Below are 22,508 nucleotides of genomic sequence, written 5' to 3' on the forward strand. Positions count from 1 at the left end.
CAGTAAACTGGTCTGTTTCCTGGCATCATCTGATGTTTTTGTAAAATCTTTGGTTGTGTTGTTCTGTTTTGCTGCTGCCTGTGCTCTCTGTAAAATTATTAAAAGACAGTTTTGGTAATGAGCTGGATTAGATCCTAGAAATATGTCACTGCAACACTTTAAATATGTGTTATAAAACCCGCCACTCTTTAATGTTTTATCTAATATGTGGGAAAATGTTTTTTCATTCATTACAACATTTATTGCTTGACTTTGTTTTTGTTTAAATTCTCTTGCCTAATAAATTATATAAATTCAGTTTGTCAGTAAAACTGAGAAATAAAATCCTTGTTGTTTGAAAGAGCTGACATTGTTGTTCTTTGGTGTTTTTGTTTTTCATGCCTCTAAGCAAACTTATAAGCAACATCCTGCAGTAACCATAGCAATCTTTTTTTTTTCACAAATCGAGCTTTTTAAATAAAAGTGTTTTGTTTCTACTTTCTTACTGCAAAATTTTTAAGTTATTTATTTAGCCTACTTTTGTTTCTGGGCTGAGTAAATACAAAGTAAAGTCATAGAGAAAAAGGCTAAAAAATAATAATCAAATATGTGTTAACAAATCATTTAATCATATGTTGAGTTTTGACTGTTTGCACCAGTTAAGCCTCTGAAATAATCCTCGTCTTAAATCTGGAAGATTTTAGGTTCAATAATTTAGAAATAATCTTACTGCTGATGCAGCAGACGTCAGTGCACTTAAAACGTTTCCTCTGGATCACTTTTGTCTCCTTACAGGATTAAAATGATCGGTGATTGTTTGTATGAATGAGCATATCATTTCTTAAACAATACACAGGTCACAACACTGATATCACAAACATGCTGTTGTAAATTTTATGTTTGTCTGAAACAGGTCTCTGTTGTAAATGAGACATTGAGTATCAGTTACTGCAGGTGACGGCAATTCAGCACTAAGAGCCACTTTTTTCTCATAAATTTGCCACTTTAATGTCAGAAAATGTTCCCTTCTTGTTTTTCTCATAGAAATGATGAATAAATAAAAAAACGTACTAGAATAACCGACACAAAGATGAAACAGTATTATTATTACTTATATGATTTGACATGATAAAACATTTGTAATGCACAAACCTGCCCAAAAGCATTTGTCCACATTGTGTCAGCATCTTAAACAGAGTTGAGATTCGTGAAAATGTCTGAGGCCACATTTGAACTTTGGGTCTCTGCTGGAAAATAAGGAAAAAATCACAAAGTCCCTGAATCTTTTTCTGCAGCCATGAAAGTTTAAATGGTTTCTTTTCAGTCCTTCAGGCTCAGAGCTGATTCGTGAGGAGCCAAACTGACTGTAATGCTGAGTGGTCCAAAATGATTACATTCTTATTAAACTATAACTTAAAAAAATATAATAAGTCAGCTGGTACCTCATTAACACTAGTTTTTAAAACTAAGACTGAGACAAAGAGGCCTACTACACCTGCTGCATGGCCTTTTATTACCCAAGCACCTCCCACAGACACTCCCACTATTCCCAGCACTGCTGAACCTCTGAGGGACCTCAGAAATCCCAAACACTATATTGTGTTGTTGATTTTTTAGTTTGCTGTTGTTTGTGTGTGTATACAAATGCTTACAGGCTAACCTATAAACCAATACCTGCTATACTATACTATGTTGAGGTGGTGTGAGATCATCTGTAACTAACATTCACCACATTCATACTTCAATGGATGCATCTGACAGCAACGTGCGGTTAGTATCTTGCTCAAGGATATTAGGCATGCAGACTGGAGCAGACAGTGATCGAACCATCAACCTTCCAATTAGTAGATGACCTGCTCTGCACCTCACAGATCAACGTCACATAGGTGTCGGTGTGACGTTGGGTCGCTGCTGTGGCACAGAGACCCTCTGAAACAGGGTCGGCAACTCATTTTCCTGAGAGGTCACATGAGAACCAAGAACTGTTGTAAAAGCTGCACAAATAAGCTGAACTCATTTCTGCTCAAAATTAATTTGATCTTTTTTATAAACTGTCCCTTCACTGTTTACTGCTATTACACTGCACTGTTTTAGGCAGCACTGCCAACATGTGTCCAAATACGCAGTGTATAGTCAAACTCAACAACTTAAAAACGTGATGAGATGTTGAGCATCAAACGTGGGACTCTGAATGTTCATAATAAAGGTGAGTTTATTTACAGAAGTGACACCAGTGCTTTATACAATGGTGAAGGGAAAGGGAGCTCCAGGGAATCCAGGGAAGGGAAACACATCCAAACAAAAAACACGACAAAGGAAGCAAGAGAGAACCATGGTTACAGTAACTAAGGTAAGTACAACAATCCAGCAAAGCCTACAGATGAGCAGCAGTTGCTTTGGCCAAAGGCAGGAACCCAGAATGGTGCACCACCCAGGTGGAGAGTACAGCAAGAGAGAGAGAGAGGAACAACAACAGCACTGACAGGAAGTCAGAGAGGACTGGAGGACCATGACATCAGTTTCTGCATTAAATTTAAAGACGTTAAGATCAAACCACAAAAATGACAATACAGAATAGCTACAGTGCCGATATGTGTGTGAAGGGTTGTTGGTGGTTACTGTCTGTTCTGCCACAGGTTTATTTTTAATCTATTGAACGACCTCATTTTCGTCTTGGCCACATACAAAAGAGGAAATGCAGCCTGTGGTTTGAGCCAACAGTTTAGTGTGTAGCAGTGTCTTATTTTAAGCCATCAGTATCCAGCAAACATAAGGTCCTAAAGCACACTGCACTTTATTGTCCTCTTCATACCCTGATGAGGACAATACTTTAAAATATTAACATGTCAATAAGATGTAAAACTTTAATGATTGAGACCATGAACATATGCAGAAAGTGTTTAAACTCTGACCTGTAGATCAGACTGTGACAGGAAGGATCACTTCTCAAAAAGACGTGAATGATGGAAAATATTGTGTAAACATTGTTATTTGTATAACTGCAAGTTCACACAGAGCTGCAGTCTTAGCTGCACCATCTCTGCACTGAAACAAACCTCAATGATCTTTTGTTGTTTCCTTCGTCAGCCTGCAGAGTTAAAATGAGGGAGAATAATTCATCATAGAAACTGTGCTTTAACTGCTAAATTAACTATTTGCAGGTATTAAAGTAAAAGAAAAAAAGATTAAACATCTTTACTGTAACAGTGTCAGAGCTGACAGGTGGGGAGGTCCAGATTAGGAAGAAGAAATTAGAAGAAGCAAAGAGATTTTGAAAAAAAAGAAAAAAGAAAAAAGAGGAAGCGACACAGAAAACAAACAGCACCTGAAAGAGAGCAGAAGGAAGACGTAGGCCTGAGGACAGGGCCCAGGGCTGTGATCACATGCACATAATATACAAGGACAAACAACCATCTACATCAACCCACTGCTCTAAAACACTTCAAAAACTCTGGTGTGAATGTGGTGTCGTCTTATTCTTGTCATCAAACCTCAGTGAGTGTAAAGGAGAACTGGAAGATTGGTCCAGTTATAAGTGAACAGTTGAACACAATGAAGCAACATGTGGTTTGTTGCAATGCTTTGTGCATTTTCTCAGCATGCTTTCAAGATTTAACCGGTGGCGTCCACATATGTGGACATCACATTTTGGCTTGTCTAGACCACAATACTATATTTTGCTCTACAAGGGCCTGATATCCACTCACGAGGACATTTTACTGCCACTGTTCTATCGAACTTTCAAACGAATGTCCCCATATGTGGATATCAGGCCCTTGTACAGCAAAATCAAGTAAAAAGTAATTCTTTGTTTTTACATTCATCAGGTCCCAATCAGCCCAAATAGCAAAGAGAAATAAAAATGCTATGAAAGAGTTCAGGTCTCCGGAGGTTAAAGTTACTATGGCAACATGAGTAAAAATAAAGGTAAAAGTCTTTCAGGAATAATTATGATAAGATCCGTCTACAGTCATGTTGTAGGTAATACACCACAGTATCCTCTGATATATTAGTCCACACATCACTGAATCATTTGGACAGACAGATTAACGTCTGTGGAATCACACAGTGTTTAAGTCTCAGTCATTTATTTATGTTGACTGGAAAGTGTAAGTTGACACTTTTGTGATCTCAATAGAGATTTTGTGATGACCCACAGGTAAGTCTCTGTGTTCCTGTGATCAGTTATCTGTAACTCAGTTTTCTTCATTTGTTACCATTGAGGCCTGAAACTATCAGCTTCATAATAAAGGTCACCTTTGTTTGGTACTCTGAGTCCTGCTCTGGATGGGTGGCTGTAGCTCAGGCGGTAAAGCAGATCATCTACTGATCGGAGGGTTGTTGATTCAATTCCTGGCTTCCCCTAGTCTGCTTATCACATATCCTTGGGCAAGATACTAACACCAAATTGCTCTCCGAGAGATCCATCAGAGTGTGAATGTTTGTCAGAAAGCACTAAGAAAAATGTGCGAGTGTGAATGGGTGAATGCACAAGTTGTGTGAAGTGCTTTGAGTGCTCAGAAGAGTAGAAAAAGTGCTATATAAGAACCATTTAGCATGTGGGTCTGCTTTTTGAACTGACTCTGAACACAATCACATGATCTTGGTTGGTAACATGTGGTGTTCAACACAAACATCATTATTACAGTGTTTCAATCATTATTTCACATCATCAGTTTGTTTTATTTTATTGTGTTTACATGTAGTCAGAGGCTAAGGTCAGTGTGCATCTGTACATACATGTCAAAGCAAGACAAAGAACAGTCTGCAGAATAAATGAGTTCCTGCTTTACTTTGAAATGACAACAGATAATAAATATAACTTTGAATTTATCTATGAATTTAATTGTTCTTTAGTTGGTGAAACATAAAGGTCTTTAGTCTCACTTCAGCCACACACTGAGTCATTTCCTGTGTTTGGGTCTCCACCAAACTTAAAACCAGAATTTAACCACAAGGTGAAAACATTCACAGGTCTGAGGTCAGAGGAGCCTTTTCACTATATTACTGCATGATGATGTTTCAGCTAAGAGTCAAATAAAATAAAGACATTTTAATGCAGCCTAAAGTAAGAATTTAATTTAATTCATCTGTTAAACAATCAAAAGGAGACAAAAACACATTTAAAAAGGCTTTTGTGAAAATACAGGCACCGAAGTAGAAAAGCTGTTTTGGTATATTCACTCTCAGTGACTCCCAGTCTGCAGAGACCTGCCAGGAGACAAATAATAAACAATATTGCACCCAAAAAATCCCCCAAAAGGGCAAAACATACTTACATGAAGCAACACAACAGCTTTGTATATTATAGAGAAAGGAAACAACACAACACAAGAAACAAGCTTCTATGTTTGCAGTGGACAGGAAATATAAACATGTCAACCAACTGCTGCGGTCAAAGCTACAGGAGCTGTTTGAGTTTGTGTGCAAGGGAACGAAGCACAGAGAGACCAATCAGAAGAAGAGCCTGTAGAAAAACTCTTGTCATGTCTATATTAAATATGACTTCTCTTTATCTGTAAAGTAAAACTGTTTGATTATCTGTGGATCAGAGTGCAGCAGGCTGGATGTGACGATGGGGCACTCTTTGCTCTGCATGATGGGCTTTTTCTGTAAGTACACGTCTGACATTGTTTGAATGGCAGCGATTAATGAAAATGTTTCTGATCTGTGAGAATTACAGTGTGTCACTGCTTTAACCTGTTTACCTGAGAGCTGGAACAAAGCAGACTTGTGATTCTTCAAGTGTTTAAATGTTTGATACACTGCTGCTTTTTGCATCACTTATAGTTACACACTGTGTTACAACAGACTTTTTATGTTTATTTTATTTTATTGACAAACAGATTACTGGTTAATACTGTTTATCTTTAATAATGTCTTAATTTGTTTTTGTTTTGATCTTGTCAGTTGTATAATGTCTGATGAGGTTTTATTCATTATTTTAGTGCTCAGTACTGTCATCTGTGGAAATGCTGAAGGTAAGAAATGATTATTTTCTTCCTGTTCATATATGTATGTCACGGTTCTGGGTCGGTGCGACCCAGTATTTTGAGTTCTAATCTTTTGGTTTATTCTTGTATGATCATTTTGTTACCTTTGTGATATGTTGGTTATTATTTGAATTCTATGTTTCTGTTTATTCATGTTTAAGGATTTGTTCTCGGTTGTATCTCACGTTTAGTTTAGTTCAGGTTCCATGTGTCATTCTCTGTCTGTCTGTCTCTCAGTGTCAGGTCTGCGTCTTGGTGTAGTGTTCTCGTTTCCTGTTTTATTGTGAAGGTCTGCGTCTCATGTGAGTGTGTTCAGTTTTACCTCTGTCTCGTCTTGTTGATTATTCCCAGCTGTGTTCCCCACCTGTGTGTAATCTCCCTGTGTTTCTCTGTGTGTATTTAAGTCGCGTCCTCTGTCTTTGTAGTTGCTGGTCTGTCTGTGTATCCACCCTGCTTCATCTGTGTGTTTTCCTGCTGTCAACTGTCATCTGTTTCCGCCCGCTCTCATTCATGTTCTGGTTTCTGCGCTGTAGTTTAGTTGTTTTCCAGTATAGTTCAGTTTGGCTTCGTTTGCCATTTTCCCTTTGTTGTTTATTCAATAAACCACCTTCACACCTTTACAAGTGCAAAAATATACAATTGGATCCTCCTTTTTCATCTCCACACGGCTCATCTCACTCGCCGTGACAATGTAGCTGTTATCTCCAATAATGTGCTCAATAATATCCTCCCTGTGTTTACATGTTATCTTCTGCACAGTCTGAATGCTTCTATTCAGCCTGTGCAGTTAAACATAAATGGCTTCAGTAAGCGCTCCATGTGGAGACTGTGGCGTTCTTCAGAGCTTTTACTGATGTACCATTTGTACCACTTTCATTCTGTAAAACTGTAACAACAACACAGAGCAGGTACATTTAATCTCAGTGTAGATGCACAAATGTCACATAACCAATGCAAGATCATAACATTAACAATAAATGGACAAAGCCTGTCAAGTAATGTAGGAAGAACCACATGCTGACATGTTTTATGCTAACAGGCAAAACAAAGCACTAACAGTTAGCTTACAGTAGTAATGTAACAAACTTCACAGACCCACAAGAAGGACAGAGCACTAATATGTAGAAACAATCTATCATCTGCCCAAACTTACACTTTATCCCATCTCAAGAGCAACAGATGCAGAACTATCACAGACACGGAGCTCTAGCCATTATTACTCGGCACTTCCTCCATTTAACCACTAGATGGCGGACTTTGACATGGACAGACCAGGAAGAAGCAGATGAATAAATGTGACCCGTCATATGTCAAACTTGAAACAAAATATATTTCAGGAATAACCTGAGGGACAAAATATTGTATATAATACAGCTCACACTCCACTGCATTTATTGGTTAAAATATTAAAATGATCATATCAAGAGTGCAACCATGTGAGCAGATGTTTCACTCAGCTGCTACACAAACTTTATATTTACTAGAGTTTGTTGCCTTGAAACTGACTGATTTCCATTTCATGAGTATTTATCTGTCCATCCTCACAGATCACAGTTATGATTCACAAGATGCTGATGAACTGGAGGATCGATCTAATTTTTTACAGCACATCGTGATGAGTTTAGGGTAAATGCAGGAAACTCTAATCTGAAAACAGACTCAACCACAGGTCAGTCAGTTAAAGTCCTGCCTGAAGACTTTAGTGAGTGTTATTATGAATTTTTACTCTGTTATTTATAGTGGCATGGTGTGCTGTCTGCCTCAGTGTCCTCTTGAAAAAAACCTCTAAAAGTTGTTAAAGTCATAAATGCAAAAGGCTTCACATACACAAGAGTCTTTCATCATTTTAGTCTGAGTGCTTCTTCCTCGTCTTTGTTTAGTTTTTTTAAAAGATATTTCCTCTTTAATTTGAAGGTTTGGTTTCTTTCATGTTTAAATTGTCCTGCTGTGTCTTCTCAGTCTTTGTGAACACTCACGTGTGTTCATCTCGTAGTTGTTGCTATTGACAGTTTATTTATTTCTAGTTTTACGTTTTGATTCTTTGTATGTATTTTCATTTTTAGACGATTTGGGTAGTAAAATTCAGTTTTATTTAAGTGATTTTGCTTCCTGCATTTGAGTTCACACCTCTGCACTCCACTCATTGTTACAGAGACACATATTTACAAGTCTGTGGACTCTACTGGAAGAATGGACAAAATACTTTTTTCTCAAATTTGGTGTTTCTATGATAGTAGCTTAGTTTGGAGATTTTATCAAAGTCATGTGTACATATATAAACTCTTGTGTGCATTTTATTATCCGTGTGGGTATAATCAGGTTTGTAAATCTGTAAAAACATCTGTGTGCACAGATATTATCAGCTGGAAAGTCTTAAAGTTTTGCCTGAAGCACTTAAAATACAGACATGTGGTCAAGTTACAGCTCACCTGCTTTCCAGTTGTCTGTTTTATTACTTGTGACTTTTGCTGCACGTCTGCTGTGACAGATCCACAGATGAGTGTGGACGGTTTTCTGTTAGTCATGTTCATTAACCCTGAGCTCAGGCTCACAGTCTCAGGCTTTCTGTCACACTCAGAACAAACCACCAGGTGGCGTATTACTCAGCCAGGCTCACCTGCTCTTCACCTTGTATTTGAGTCACAGTTGCAGTAGGAAATAAAACTGCAGCTGGAACATCTGTGTGGCAGATGTGGTGGGTTTTTCCTTCTTCCACTAAACGGGCCACAATAATAGCCTCGTATTTTTCTAAGTTACAGAACTTAAAATCAAGGCCACTCTGACAGCAGACAGCACAACCACACCAGCAGGGGGCAGTGTGACGCTGACCTGTGATGTGAAGGATTCTGCTGACATAGAATATGAGCTCAGAAAAACCTCATCTGAAAATGAGATCATCTCTTTTAGCTCTAAGAGTGCAATCTCTGTCTCTGATGGAGGCATCTACACCTGCAGAGGAAGGAGAAGAAACACAAGTTTAGTCACAACTGAAAGCGATTCAGTCGTCATTCAGGAAACTGATGAGTTTAAATATTTTTTGAGAGTTGAAAAAGGTCTTCTCCCAGTTGTAGAGGAAATCACTATTCACTAATCACCAGCACTTAAGCCACTAAATCTGTCAAATTATTAATTATTAGGCTCAGTACATCGTTTCACCTGTGTTCAGTCTTCAGATCACTTACAGACACAGAGGAGTTCATGGTGCTGTTTTGTATTTTTAGAGTGATTTAAAAAACAGTTTGTGCTCCTTTCCTGGTTACTGAACCTTTACTCTTAGTTTTTCTTTGCCAGTCTAGTTTTGACTTTGGTGCGACATGAAAACTTTGTATTTCACCATTTATGAATTAATAATCACTTTATGAGAGCAGAGCAGCCTCCAGCTTTGAATCCATCACTGGAGGTTTAACAGCATTGTTAGCAACAGCTAACTGATGACTCATGGATTATATTTATAAATGTGTAATATGTAAATGTAAAGATGTAGAAAAAAGCAAATAGTGGAATATAAAGATCAGTAAATTACCTGGTTTAATTTATTTTTAAAAATGTATTGTTGATTTTCAAGTCAAAATTATCAGTCTGCTAATGATATATTTTTATTTGATCAGCTCCTCCTAAGCCCACTGTGTTCCTGCAGCCATCCAAGACTCAGTTAAACAGCGGTGTGATATACAGGGGTGAGACAGTCACTGTCAGATGTGAGAATCAGGGAGGTGAAGGAGCTCAGTGGACGTATTTATGGAGACGAGGCCAGTCAAGCATACATCCAACATCCACAGAATACACAATCAGCAGCGCTACTGAGTCTGATGGTGGAGAATACAGCTGCCGGGGCCCAGGTTCTTTGTGGAGTGATGTCATCACATTGACTGTATTACGTAAGTTAAACATATTTCTCTCATTTTAATTTCACAAACAAAACAAAATAATTTCAAAAGTACTGTGTGTTTCTTTTTTTAGTTTAGTGTCTAAAGCTTTGTACAACAGTGTTTAATGCCATTATAATACCATTCAGTAATCACTCACAGTGAAACATCTGGAATAGAAAAAAATCAAATTTTTTCAAATGAAATAATAAACATTCCCAATTTCTTTATGTCTTTGGCTGCAAATGCAGAGTTTGCATCAGTGTTTCAAAACTGAATGTGAGCTACTGTCCTCCAAATAAACTCAGACAAAAGTTTAAATGTTGTTGTTGAAACACATTGCCTGAACAGATGCTGAACAGATGTTGTTTTAAATTTTGCACAAGACCCATGACATGTACACAAACTATTTATTACATTTTTATATTTTTAATGATTGAAATTTAAATTCTTATCTATAAAAAGGTGCAGAAGACATTTTTACTGCTTAAATTACTGTTTGTAATTATGCTATTAAATAATGGCAAATATAACCTAAGTAATTATTTGGATAAACATTTTTAAACAAAGTAAAGCCAATTAAAATATGTCTCTGTGCTGAGACCTGGTGGAACTAAAAAGGTTTTAATTCTTTCAGCTGACTGAAAGCTCTCACCACCTGCAACAGTCACAGGCAGCTTCCTGCAGGAACCTGGTTACAGCAGAGGTCTTGCATCTATTTGAACCCTTTTATCTGCCAACACCTCACTGCTGATATTTATGGCAGCTCTGAACTATAATTATTTATGGTGGATCTGTCTCCTCCTGTGCTTGTTTATCATCCCCTCAAGTTAAACAAGGATTTTATTTCCACCCTTTTACTTGGAATCATATAAAGATTTGACTGCATTCTAACTCTTGGGGATTTTAATGTTTGCTGCCCATCAAACTCCTATAAATCACCCTTCCAACAGATGACATGAGTTTTACAGTCTCTTTAAAAGTTTTGCTAGACTGACTTGACGACATAAAATCATGTTTGCCAATAAACTTTTGGAATGTAAACGATCAAAAAACAAATCGTATTATTTGAACCTCCTGAACCTCGTTTTGCTGTTAAGTGTAACCTTGTTCCTCTGAAAAAGTTCAGAACTCCCTTTGTAAAAACTCTGCAGGTGATCTTTGATGACAGTTTCTCATTTGAGAAATAAATAAATTCTGTTGTAAAAGCCAGACTCTGCCTCCTGAGGGCCTTTGCAAAAATGAAGGACGTTTTGTCATCTGTTCACTTTGAGAAAGTAATTCATGCATTTATTTCATCCAGGCTAGTGTGATATGCTTTATTTTGGTAGCAGTCAGGCTCTAATGATTGTTTAACTGTTTGTTTTTAAGTCTCTGAATGGATTCACTCCCTCAGAGCTCTCTGATCGTTTAAATAAACAAACTCCAAACAGAACTCTAAGGTCAGCTGATAAGTTGCTTCTAATTGTTCCTAGAAGCAGACTAAAACACAGGCTAAGACTAAGACTGGGCCTTTGTGATTGTTTTGCCTGAACTTTGGCACAGTCTGCCCTTCAAATTACTCTTTGATTACCAAATAAATATTGTGTAGAAAAAAATCCAATTCCCAAAGGGCCTCCCTCAACTAGACACATTTGACATAAAAGACTCACCTCCTCCTTCAGATATCAGTGGGCTGGTTCAGTTTCAGGAGTGTGGGTGTGGGGAGAGGCAGTGGGACAGCTCAGCCTGAGCCAGAGGTTTGATCTGTTTGTCTTGCCAGCAGGTCAGCAGATAAGTGATTTAACATACATATGTACAAAGGGTCTGACTGCACCAACTAACTGCATGTTGGCTAAAAAACACACAAACACATTGTTTTCTGTTAGAAGTGAAGTAAGTTGGCTAATAGTAGGAAAGCTTTTCTTGCAGACTTCCTCTGAGTTTAATTTCCACCTGTCTCACTTTTCTTTTTAAAAAAACAGACCTTACTTCTAACAGACCCATCCTACAGTCTTTGTCCTGCAGAGGTGCTGCTCTAGCCTCAGCATCAGCTGCACCTGGACCAAACCAAATCATGAAATAGGAAGGGAGAGGCAGATTTTCTTCTTTGTTGAAAAAAACAAAACTAACACAATGAAACATAATCATTTAAAAGTACCATGTGAAGCAAACATTATTTTGTGGTGATAGTTGAATAATCTTCATAAAAAAAATAGTTGCCTGTTCTTTCCTGGGCCCCTGTCAGTCACAGGCTCTTAGACTCGTCATCACTTTTCTTCCTCTTACGGTGCCCCTGCCTAGATTACTGCAACAGTCTCAGCAAACAATCAGCTGAATGACTGCAGACCAAACAGATTTAAGCTGCCAGGCTTTGAGCTCGAACACATCACATCACATAGGATCCCAGCACTCCCATTTTTTATACTGGCTCCCAGCTTCATCAGTGTTCTGGTTATCCACGCTGATTTTAACCTCAAAGTAAATGTAAAGCAGAAAAATCTGTGAGTTTTAGAGTATAAATAAAATATAACTTTACAAAGTAAATTCTACTACATTTTATGTTAAAATGTTGTGTTACAGTGTGAAAGCTATAAATTGTTTCATTGTGACTTTGTTTTGATTTTCAGGCTGTCTGTGAATCATTTGCTTTGCAGTCTCTCTACTCTTACATTATAAACAGCAGAGTTTTCATATTTCTCTTCTAACTGAATCATTATTATGTGAACAGTTCCCACTAAGCCCACTGTGACCCTGCAGCCATCCTGGACTCAGATATACAGCGGTGAGACAGTCACTGTCAGATGTGAGATTGAGGGAGGTGAAGGAGCTCAGTGGACGTATGAATGGAGACCAGCCAAGTTAAACACACCTCCAACATCCAGCGAATACAGAACCATCAGAGCTACTGAGTTTGACACTGGAGGATACAGCTGCCGGGGCAGAAGAAGCTTTTCCTGGACAGAGTGGAGTGATACCATCACATTCGCAGTATTATGTAAGTTGGACACATTTCACTCATTTTAATTTTTACTGCACAATGTTTCATCCAAAAACACAACAAAATACTTTGTCTTTCAACAACACTACAGGTTTTGTTGTTAATTTAGTATCAAAAGTAGCATAAAACAGCTTTTAATTTAATTATAACAACATACAGTGATCACTGACAGTGAAACATCTGGGAAAGAAAAACATATTCAGTACATTTGTTGAAAAACTACATTTAATTATCCCAGTTTATTCAGCTCAGTTGCTTTTCATCACTGCAGCTCAGTGTCATGATGCAGATCTTTTGTTTTAGCATTTTTCTTTTTTCCTAATTCCTCAAAGTTTCCATTTGACTACAATTTGGCCTCATTTTAGGAGAGACTGCTCTGCTACGTTAGCCTTTCTCTAACTGCTGGTATGTTTACTCATAGCAGCAGTTTTTTGATTTGTTCATCTTGTAATTCCCAAATTAAATATCATGAATTTACGGCAAAGAAAGAATTCATTTTTTTTTTCTGAATGAAGATTATTTGGATGTATTGGATGTTCAACAGCATTGTTTGCAAACAACAGCTAACTTACAGCTCATACCCTACATGTTCATAAATGTATAAATATGTACATGCAAATATGTAGAAATAAGTAAACAGCCAAATATAAAGATCAGTAAATTACCTGGTTTAATTTATTTAATAAAAACAAAATGTTTTATTGTTGATTTTCAAGTCAAATTATCAGACTGCTAATGATATCTTTTTATTTGAACAGCTCGTCCGAAGCCCACTGTGTTCCTGCAACCATCCTGGACTCAGATATACAGTGATGTGATATACAGCGGTGAGACAGTCAGTGTCAGATGTGAGATTCAGGGAGGTGAAGGAGCTCAGTGGACGTATGAATGGAGACAAGGCCAGTTAAACACACCTCCAACATCCAGTGAATACAAAATCATCAGAGCTACTTGGTCTGGCAGTAGAGGATACAGCTGCCGGGGCAGAAGAAGTTCTTCCTGGACTGAGTGGAGTGATGTCATTACATTGACTGTCTTCTGTAAGTTGAACATATTTCTCTCATTTTAATTTCACAAACAAAACAAAATAATTTCAACAGTACTGTGGGTTTCTGGGGTATTTGTTAACACAGTGGAGTGACATCATCACACTGACTGTGTCATGTAAGTTGGGCATATTTCACCTTTTTTAAAAAAAAAAAATGTTTAATGCAAAAACACAACAAAATATCATGTCGTTCAATAAAACTGCAGGCTTTGTTCTTATTTTAGTATCAAAAGTAGAGTAAATCGCTCACAGTGTTATGATACGGCTGTGTGGCAGGGAGGATGTAGGACACAAACGCAAAACAATCATCAGAGGAATGAACTTAAAATGCTGCTTTATTGCAGTGGTAAAATGTTCACGAAAAGAAAAAAACTTGCAAAAACAAAATGAAACTAAAAACTGGGAACTAATAACAAAAACACTGGGAAACCTGTAAACTAGCGACAGAGATCTTGTAAGTGAATAATCCAGCAGTTAGCACAATGAGTTTACAACATGACACATATTAAACAGGTCAATACTGATAGATAGATACTTTATTGATCCACAAAGCAAATTGTTGTGTTAGAGCAGCATAAAAAGTGAAAATAGGGCCTTACACTATGAGACAGCGCAGGAATTTTTATATTTACAGCAGTGAAAAAGAAAAGTAAAAATTTAATTTGTTAAAAACAGTTAAAGTAAAATGGATATTGTGTATAATATGTTAGGGATTTTATACCTGACAGGAAATTAAGGTCTCAGGTTATTCAGAAGAATCACAGCCCACTGACAACTCTGGATTATATGTTCATAAATGTATAAATATGCAAATTTAGAAATAAATAAAGAGTGCGAGTATAAAACTTCTTTTCTACAATGTAAAATCTGAGAGACTGAAGTTGTTTAGATGATATTATGTGTTTATGTGTTGATGTTCAGTCTCACAGATTTGTGCACACCTGGTTGTTTCCAGTCACTCTGTTGGTAGATTCTAAATATCAGCAAATTACCAGGTTTAATATGATTCTTTTTTAAATTAACCTTTTTATTGTTGATTTTCAGTCAAATTGTCACTGGGATAAAAAAAAATGTGATTACCACTAACAAGAGCAATAAAACCAGGAAAGCTTTAATGATCATTTTATATTTCTATAAGTCTGATGATGTGATATTTTCTATTTGAACAGATCCTCCTAAGCCCACTGTGACCCTGCAGCCACACTACACTCAGATATATGGAGGAGAAATATACACCGGTACCACAGTCACTGTCAGATGTGAGATTCATGGAGATGAAGGAGCTCAGTGGACGTATGAATGGAGACGAGGCCAGCAAAACATACATGAAACATCCAGTGTATATACAATGAACAGTGTTACTGAGTCTGATGGTGGAGGATACAGCTGTCGGGCCACAAGAAGCTCTTCCTGGACCAAGTGGAGTGACATCACCACATTGAGAGTAACAGGTAAGTTGGACATATTTCACACATTTTAATTTATACTGCATATTTTCATCAACTCAACCAAACACTTTGTCTTTCAACAGCACTGTAGGTTTATTTAGTTGTTTAGTATCAAAAGTAGTTTAAAATATCTTTTAATATCATTATAAAGATATTTAATAATAACTAAATGAAACATCTGAAAAAGATTTTGTTAGTTTGATGAAAAAATTCAGTCCAAATGTAATAATCCCAGTCTGTCCCATCTTGACCTCATGGCTGCACATGTGGAGTTTATCACTGCAGATCAGTTACTTCCTTTGTTTTTAGCATTTTTACATTAATTCCTCGACGTTTCAGGTTTGACTACAATATAACCTCATTTTATTAGAGACTGTTCTGCTACATTACAGGTTCCACTTAGTTTATTTCCTGTAATTATTGTTAATGGCATCAATTTATTTCTACTTTTTTAATTAATGAAAAATAAAGGTGTTCATGAGTGTCATAATGTCTTTAATGATACGACAGCTAGAAGAACCTCCAGTGTAGAACAGATCCATTAGTGGATCAGTGGTTTAAGGTTCAGTTCATGGAAAATCAGTGAGAGCCACAAGAAGCTGTTTGTTATACAACAACTACAAGTGTGACACACTCCAATGTCCCAAATCAGCAGCTGCACCAGTTTCACATGATGACCTCATCAGAACTTTTAGAAAATGTTTCTCACATGATAATTTCTTCCAGTCTTCTTAATCTGCTGTCAACTCATGAAAAATAATCTGTAATTTTAGGAATCTGAACAAAAAATGTGCAAAGTAAATACTTTACCTTTTACATTTTACTGAAAATATTGTGTTACAGTTTAAACTTTTATGTTGTGACTTTTTTAAATGTTTAACTTGTTTCTCTGTGAATCAGCTGTTTTGTAATGACTCTGCTCTTATGTTATAAACAGCAGAGTTTTCATGTTTCTCTTCTTCTAACTGGATCATTGTTATGTGAATAGTTCCCATTAAGCCCACTGTGACCCTGCAGCCATCCTGGCCTCAGATATACAGCGGTGAGACAGTCACTGTCAGATGTGAGATTTATGGAGGTGAAGGAGCTCAGTGGACATATGAATGGAGACCAGCCAAGTTAAACACACCTCCAACATCCAGAAAATACAGAATCATCACAGTTGCTGAGTCTGACAGAGGAGGATACAGCTGCCGGGGTAGAAGAAGCTTTTCCTCAACGAAGTGGAGTGATATCACCAAATTAACTGTATTATGTAAGTTGGACACATTTTAGTCATTTTAATTTTTACTGCACAATGTTTCATCCAAAAACACAACAAAATACTTTGTATTTCAAACACAACAGGTTTTGTTTTTAATCTTGTATCAAAAGTAGCATAAAACAGCATTTAATTTAATTATAACAGCATACAGTAATCATACAGTTAAGTAAAGTATTCTAATACCTGTAATTTATGTTCTAAAATCGATTATCATATTAAAATATCAATATTTTAGTACTTTGGAGTAAATCTGTAGTTTATCATTAAAAGGAACACAGTGGAAAGAAACAATATCATTCGGATCGTCGAAATCGGAAGGAACTACTTCCTCTTACGCCTTTCATAGTCATATGCAAAATACGGCTGTATAAATGTGTTGCGGCCTCTGGCGTGCGCACTCACAACAATGGCTGTTTGTAAACAGGGTGATGTGTGGACGTATTTTACCTCCACAAAAAGCCAAGATGCGGTATTTGATACATGTGGTAAGACAGTGAAGTTTTGTGGTAACACCACTAACCTCGTCAAACACCTCAGAGTAAATCCTATCACAGAATATTAAAAGCGTATGTTGAGGTGAACTGAAGAGGAGGAGAGGGACAGGTGCTGCTAGGGCGAGACAGACGTCTCTCGCGGAGTCCTTTAGTGCTGCAGGCAGGTCTTCAAATAGCGCACAACTTCAAGTTTTTTTAATTTCTATATGATTATTCTGCAATATTAAGCAATAAGTACAAGTAGTCTGATGTCCTGTAATCATTATGAAGCTATATCTTTATATTATTATTACAATTACATAATACAATTAAATATTGTATTATGAAATACAATGAAACATTAAGTTTTTGTACAAAGTATCAGTATCGGATCAGTATCGTCGATACCACCCGTAACTTTACTTGGTATCGGATCGGAAAGGAAATCAGTGGTATTGCACATCACTAAACTGTATTACCCTTCCAGGACCTGAAGCTCAGTAAAGCACCCCAAGCAGCCAAACCATCTGTTTTCTGATTGGATCGTTACATTTGTGATTGACATTAACCAATCAGCTGAAAGGAAGAACAATCAGGTCAAAATTACTGTGTGTAGTATAAAATCACAAATAGTTTTTTGCTTTATATCAGTAAGCAGACCTTAACAAAAAATAAATGTAACCCGTGTAAATATTTTTTTACAAACAAATCTTTTTTACACACACACATTCTCATCTGTAGATGCACAAAAATACAATTTTCACATATTTTGGTTTACAAGGTTACAAAACAAAACTCAGTTCACAAATACACATTTGATAGTACAAAATACTTATGACCACAATTTGAGCCCGTACATGTTGTCCATTATTGAAATGAATCTTAGAGGTTTCAGGTTTGAGTTAAAGAGTCTGGTCTCATGAACAACACACACTGCATGTTTTTCACTTAATGAACTATGAACTGCAGACGACAATATGGACTCATTTTATTGGACGTGGTGTTCTGGGAATCCATCCTACCTGACAAACCATCCTACCATCCTTGTTTCTGGGCATGCGCACAACACGAAATTAAGTGGCAAACCATGCTACCTTTGTGAATGTGACCTACAAGCATACTTTAACAGCTAAAATTAAGTGCCAAATCATCCTACCTTTGTTAATAAGAGCTAGAAACATACTCTGACGGGTAAAATGAAGTGGCAAACCATGCTACCTTTGTGAATATGACCTACAAGCATACTTTAACAGCTAAAATTAAGTGCCAAATCATCCTACCTTTGTTAATAAGAGCTAGAAACATACTCTGATGGATAAGATGAAGTGCCAAACCATGCTACCTTTGTGATTGTTACATACAAGCATACTTTAACGGGTAAAATGAAGTGGCAAACCGTCCTGGCTTTATAATTATGAGCTACAAGCAGACTCTGATGGGCAAAGTTAAGTGGCAAAGCGTCATACAAACTTAAATTTGTGCTGGAATTACTCTGTGACAGCAGAAATGTGCATAAACTAGTTACGGTAGGACGGTTTGTCAAAGTAGGATGGTTTGTCAGAACACGCTGGTCTGTTAATTCAGGTTAGGGCTGGGCGATATGGACAAAAATCCATATCATGGTATAATTTGAAGCATGTGTGCTAACGTTAAATATATCGCGATATATTATTTTCTTCTGTATGCTGTATTTTACACACTATAATGCGTACTTAAAATCCTTTAATTTTCTCAAAAATCAACAGTGCGCCTTATATATGAATTCTGGCTGTGCTTACTGACCTCGAACCGATTTTATGTGGTCCACAGCGCTCAAAAATCTGTCAAAAAATGGTAAGCTACGAAGCCGCATTGCTTGGTGGATTGTCGGAGCCTCGCAGAATAATCTGGTTCCAAACCTCCGTCCACTTCAGGTCCCAAAGTCAAACGAACCCTGCAGCATCACTGAGAGTTAAAAACTGACTAAATTGTATCATCTTTAATAAAATGATCAGTGTTACTGCTTTACCAGGTGTAACAATTACGTTTAACATCCAGGTATTGATGAAAACAAAATGTATTAAATTTAACGAAGTTAGAAGTTAGCAGGAAGTTAGCTCGCTATTTTCGAGTTCTCTCTGACTGTCTCCTTGGTGCTTCCTTGTCCTCGTCGTCTGTTAGCTTCGTCTCCATTTTCATCATAATAATTTTGCCATCTCTGTGCAAGTCTGCAAATTTCTAACCTTAATTACTGGGGGAGAATAATGAATGATGCTTACAGTGAGTAAAAAGTAAACTGACTGCATGTTTTGGACAGAGATTCACTTTTAATGTGTATGTTTAATATAATACAGACACATAAAAATACACTCCAAAAACAGAAGAGTCCTTGAAATGTACAAAATATTGATTAAGAAAATTATAAAAATGGGGGCAACTTTGCCTATGGTACAATGCACACAATGTATGAAAGAAATCTTTACTGCAGATATTAATTTGACTAATTTACTAATACTAATTTTGTGTTGTAAGATTTATGAGTTTCATGCTTTCATAGTGGTACTTGGGAGAGCTTGACATTTTCTCAGGTGGTACACACTGTAAAAAGTTTGAGAAACACTGATAAGTGTATGTGTGTTTGTGGAAAACATTTAAAGCTGCTGTACAGAATCTTTGAAACAAGCTTAAAACATCTTTAGAATATAAACAGAGCATCTGCTTCTCTCTACAGCTCCTCACTCCACCAGGGCACCGTTTGGCACTTTATGATATGCAAATGTGATGTACGTACTGCGGCAGTCACTCAGACAACTGGATTTTCCAAAAGTTGTCCCAATCTATTATTACCTGAGGTTTTAGTAGAGTTGTGGCTGAACCACATAAAAATATATCATTAATTTTAATCTCCCCAATCAATGATAATGTTGTGTTCAAAAAATGTTTCAACACAGTTTGTTTTGCAGATTCTGTATAGCACCTTTAATATCAGGAGAACACAACTTCCAAATTGTATGAGGAAAATTAATTTTTTTCTCTTGTCAGTTTAACAGTTTCTGTTTTGCCTGTCACTGTTCCCTGTCTGTTTCCTCACCTGGTTCTTCCTGACCTTGTACTTTCTCCTCACATTCCCCTCTTTCCTCTCTCCCTCTTTGGACTGACAATCATACACAAATAGATTCAATTAGATGAAAAAATGACATTAATATGAAAAAATACTATTAAGATCCCTAACAAGAAGTCCTCTCTCAGTGTACTTTCAACCAAAAGGCAAATAACCAAACCACATGAACATCTAATAAAAGATATAAATATTGAAACACTGATCCAACATTATTCTTGATTGATGGATCATTTGTTCTTACACTTTTACCTGAATGTGGCTCCTTTTTTTTGTTGAAAACGTCCTAATGTCCATTATGAACCTGGCTGTCTCTCTGTACAAACACACACACACACACACACACACACACACACACACACAACAGGATTTATAAGGTTAATGGGCACCCAGTCAGTTAGCTAGTTAGTACCCATTTAAAACAGGATAATGGTAACAACAGTAGGCTACAGGCAATTTTAAGTTTTAGATTTTAAATAGGCTGTATACATTTGAATGGGAGCAGCAGGAAGGTCAAATGTTGCTGATTTTACTACAGAGCAGGACGGATTGTAGGGTAGCAAACATCGTCAGAAAACACGTTTTGAACACTGCAGCTTACCTGGGTGTAATGTTTTTCAGCTAAAAAGAAACATGGCCTGACTCCTACCTAACTATATAAAGAGTAACTGATGGTTAAATGCAGCTAATATGTCCTGTTTTAAGCCAGGCACTCACACCTCCGCTCTGCTGTGTCTCAGCCACCATCGGTTTGGCAGAAAGGGCGCTAGAGTCAGGGGAGGGGAGAGGTGAGCTGGAACAAACCATTTTGGGAGAGGGGGGGGGGGGGGGGGGTATCTATACTTTTGTTGTTAAAATATTACGTCTCAACCAAGTACTGTATGATTTTTATATTTTTAGTAGTGTGTCAAACAAACAGCAAATATTGTAAAAAAAAAAAAAAAAAAATTTGCTTCAGCACGCCCAAAAATTGGCTAAAAAAGGCCCTGCTACCGACTAATTTTCCCTGTATGTCATTTAAACAAGGGTAAAATCAAATTCCTCTAAGTGTTATATTTTTTCTTTAGATATCATCTATACAGTTCTTACTGGCCAATAGGGATAGGTATCATTTAGGTTTTATCCGGTGCCAAACCGTTACTTTTGAACAGTGCCGGTGCTTAAACGTTGCTCAAACCGTTGCTTAAAGAATGGAGAACACAAACTTTGTCCAAAAGCCTCTTATATTTTTATTTTTTTGTCAGAACCCATATCGGTACCCATCCCTAGTGGCCAATACCAATATACCAACGACAAAAATACATTTCAGTGCAAATCAATTAAACCATGAAAAGTGTTTCAAATGGTCAGTTAGTTAAAACCTCACATGTAAGCTATGGCGTTATTTTTGTGCCGTTATTTTAAGCGCACGTATAAAAAATTTTGTGCAAGTGCAAGTGTTGCATTTGGATCACAAAATAAACTTTTAAGATATTTTCAGGCGAGAATGTTGCTGTGTAAACTTCAAACATCTGCTTGATTTATCAAGACATCACATATTTGCAACAGTGCTCTAACGTTTTCAGAGATGCCTGTTACCCACCAGCTGATCGGCTGGTCAAGGCTCCCAGCACATCGTTTTCAACCCCCCCGTGGTCTTTCCCTACTAGGGTTAAACATAATATATAAGCAGTAGCGGGTTTTGATACGGGCAGTTGCCCAGGGCGGCATCACGGGCATTGTCAAAAAAAGATAAAAAAAATTGCTCGTACTCATGCTGCCCCTCTGATGACATGGTCCAAATAATAAATGAATTGTGGCCACAAAATACTACTTCGTGTGCACGAAATGGGTATCACGTGCCCACGAAATACTTATTTGTAGCCACGAAACACTTGACCCATAACCGTGATCCTTCCCAGGCCCTTGCAGTTGGTTGACAATAAAATCTATCCCAGCATCCAGGTCACAGTTACGTCTGTAAAGCAACTTGGCTCTCAATATCCTGTTTAAATGTCTCTCCATAACAACGTTTCCTTGCATTGCAGGCTTTTCAAAATGCATTTGTAGCTCATTCCCAGCCTAAAATAAAACTCATTCATACTGTCTCTGTCCATGGTGTATAGGTTTAGCCTAATCTTATGCTTATGTCTCTACGCAGCTGTCCAGGAATTGTATCAATATGATGTGCGCACGTTATCTATTTCGTGGCCACAAATGCGTAATTCATTGCCACGTTATACCTATCAGAGGGAGTGTTCGCCCAGGGCACCAAACAGGCTAGGACCGCCACTGTATATAAGTCACTTAGATCAGCGGTCCCTAACATTTTTTTGCGCCATGAATTGGTTTAATTTTGTAGATATAATAATAAACACAAA

At 37.2% G+C, this 22,508-nt stretch overlaps 1 protein-coding gene across 1 annotated transcript in view; it reads left to right on the forward strand.

Annotated features, from left to right (window-relative positions):
- The window catches only part of LOC134623985 (Fc receptor-like protein 5), a gene marked incomplete at its 3' end in the record, with an annotated part of 68,646 nt that overhangs the window by 35,756 nt on the left and 10,382 nt on the right, over positions 1-22,508 (forward strand). Inside the window, exons 3-5 of the mRNA XM_063468983.2 lie at positions 12,549-12,815; positions 13,577-13,858; positions 16,303-16,569. Of these exons, the coding sequence (XP_063325053.2) occupies positions 12,549-12,815; positions 13,577-13,858; positions 16,303-16,569 (816 nt within the window). The remainder of the gene's footprint in view (positions 1-12,548; positions 12,816-13,576; positions 13,859-16,302; positions 16,570-22,508) is intronic.

The sequence above is a fragment of the Pelmatolapia mariae genome, linkage group LG3_W (genome assembly GCF_036321145.2).
Source record: "Pelmatolapia mariae isolate MD_Pm_ZW linkage group LG3_W, Pm_UMD_F_2, whole genome shotgun sequence".
Taxonomy (NCBI): Eukaryota; Metazoa; Chordata; class Actinopteri; order Cichliformes; family Cichlidae; genus Pelmatolapia; species Pelmatolapia mariae.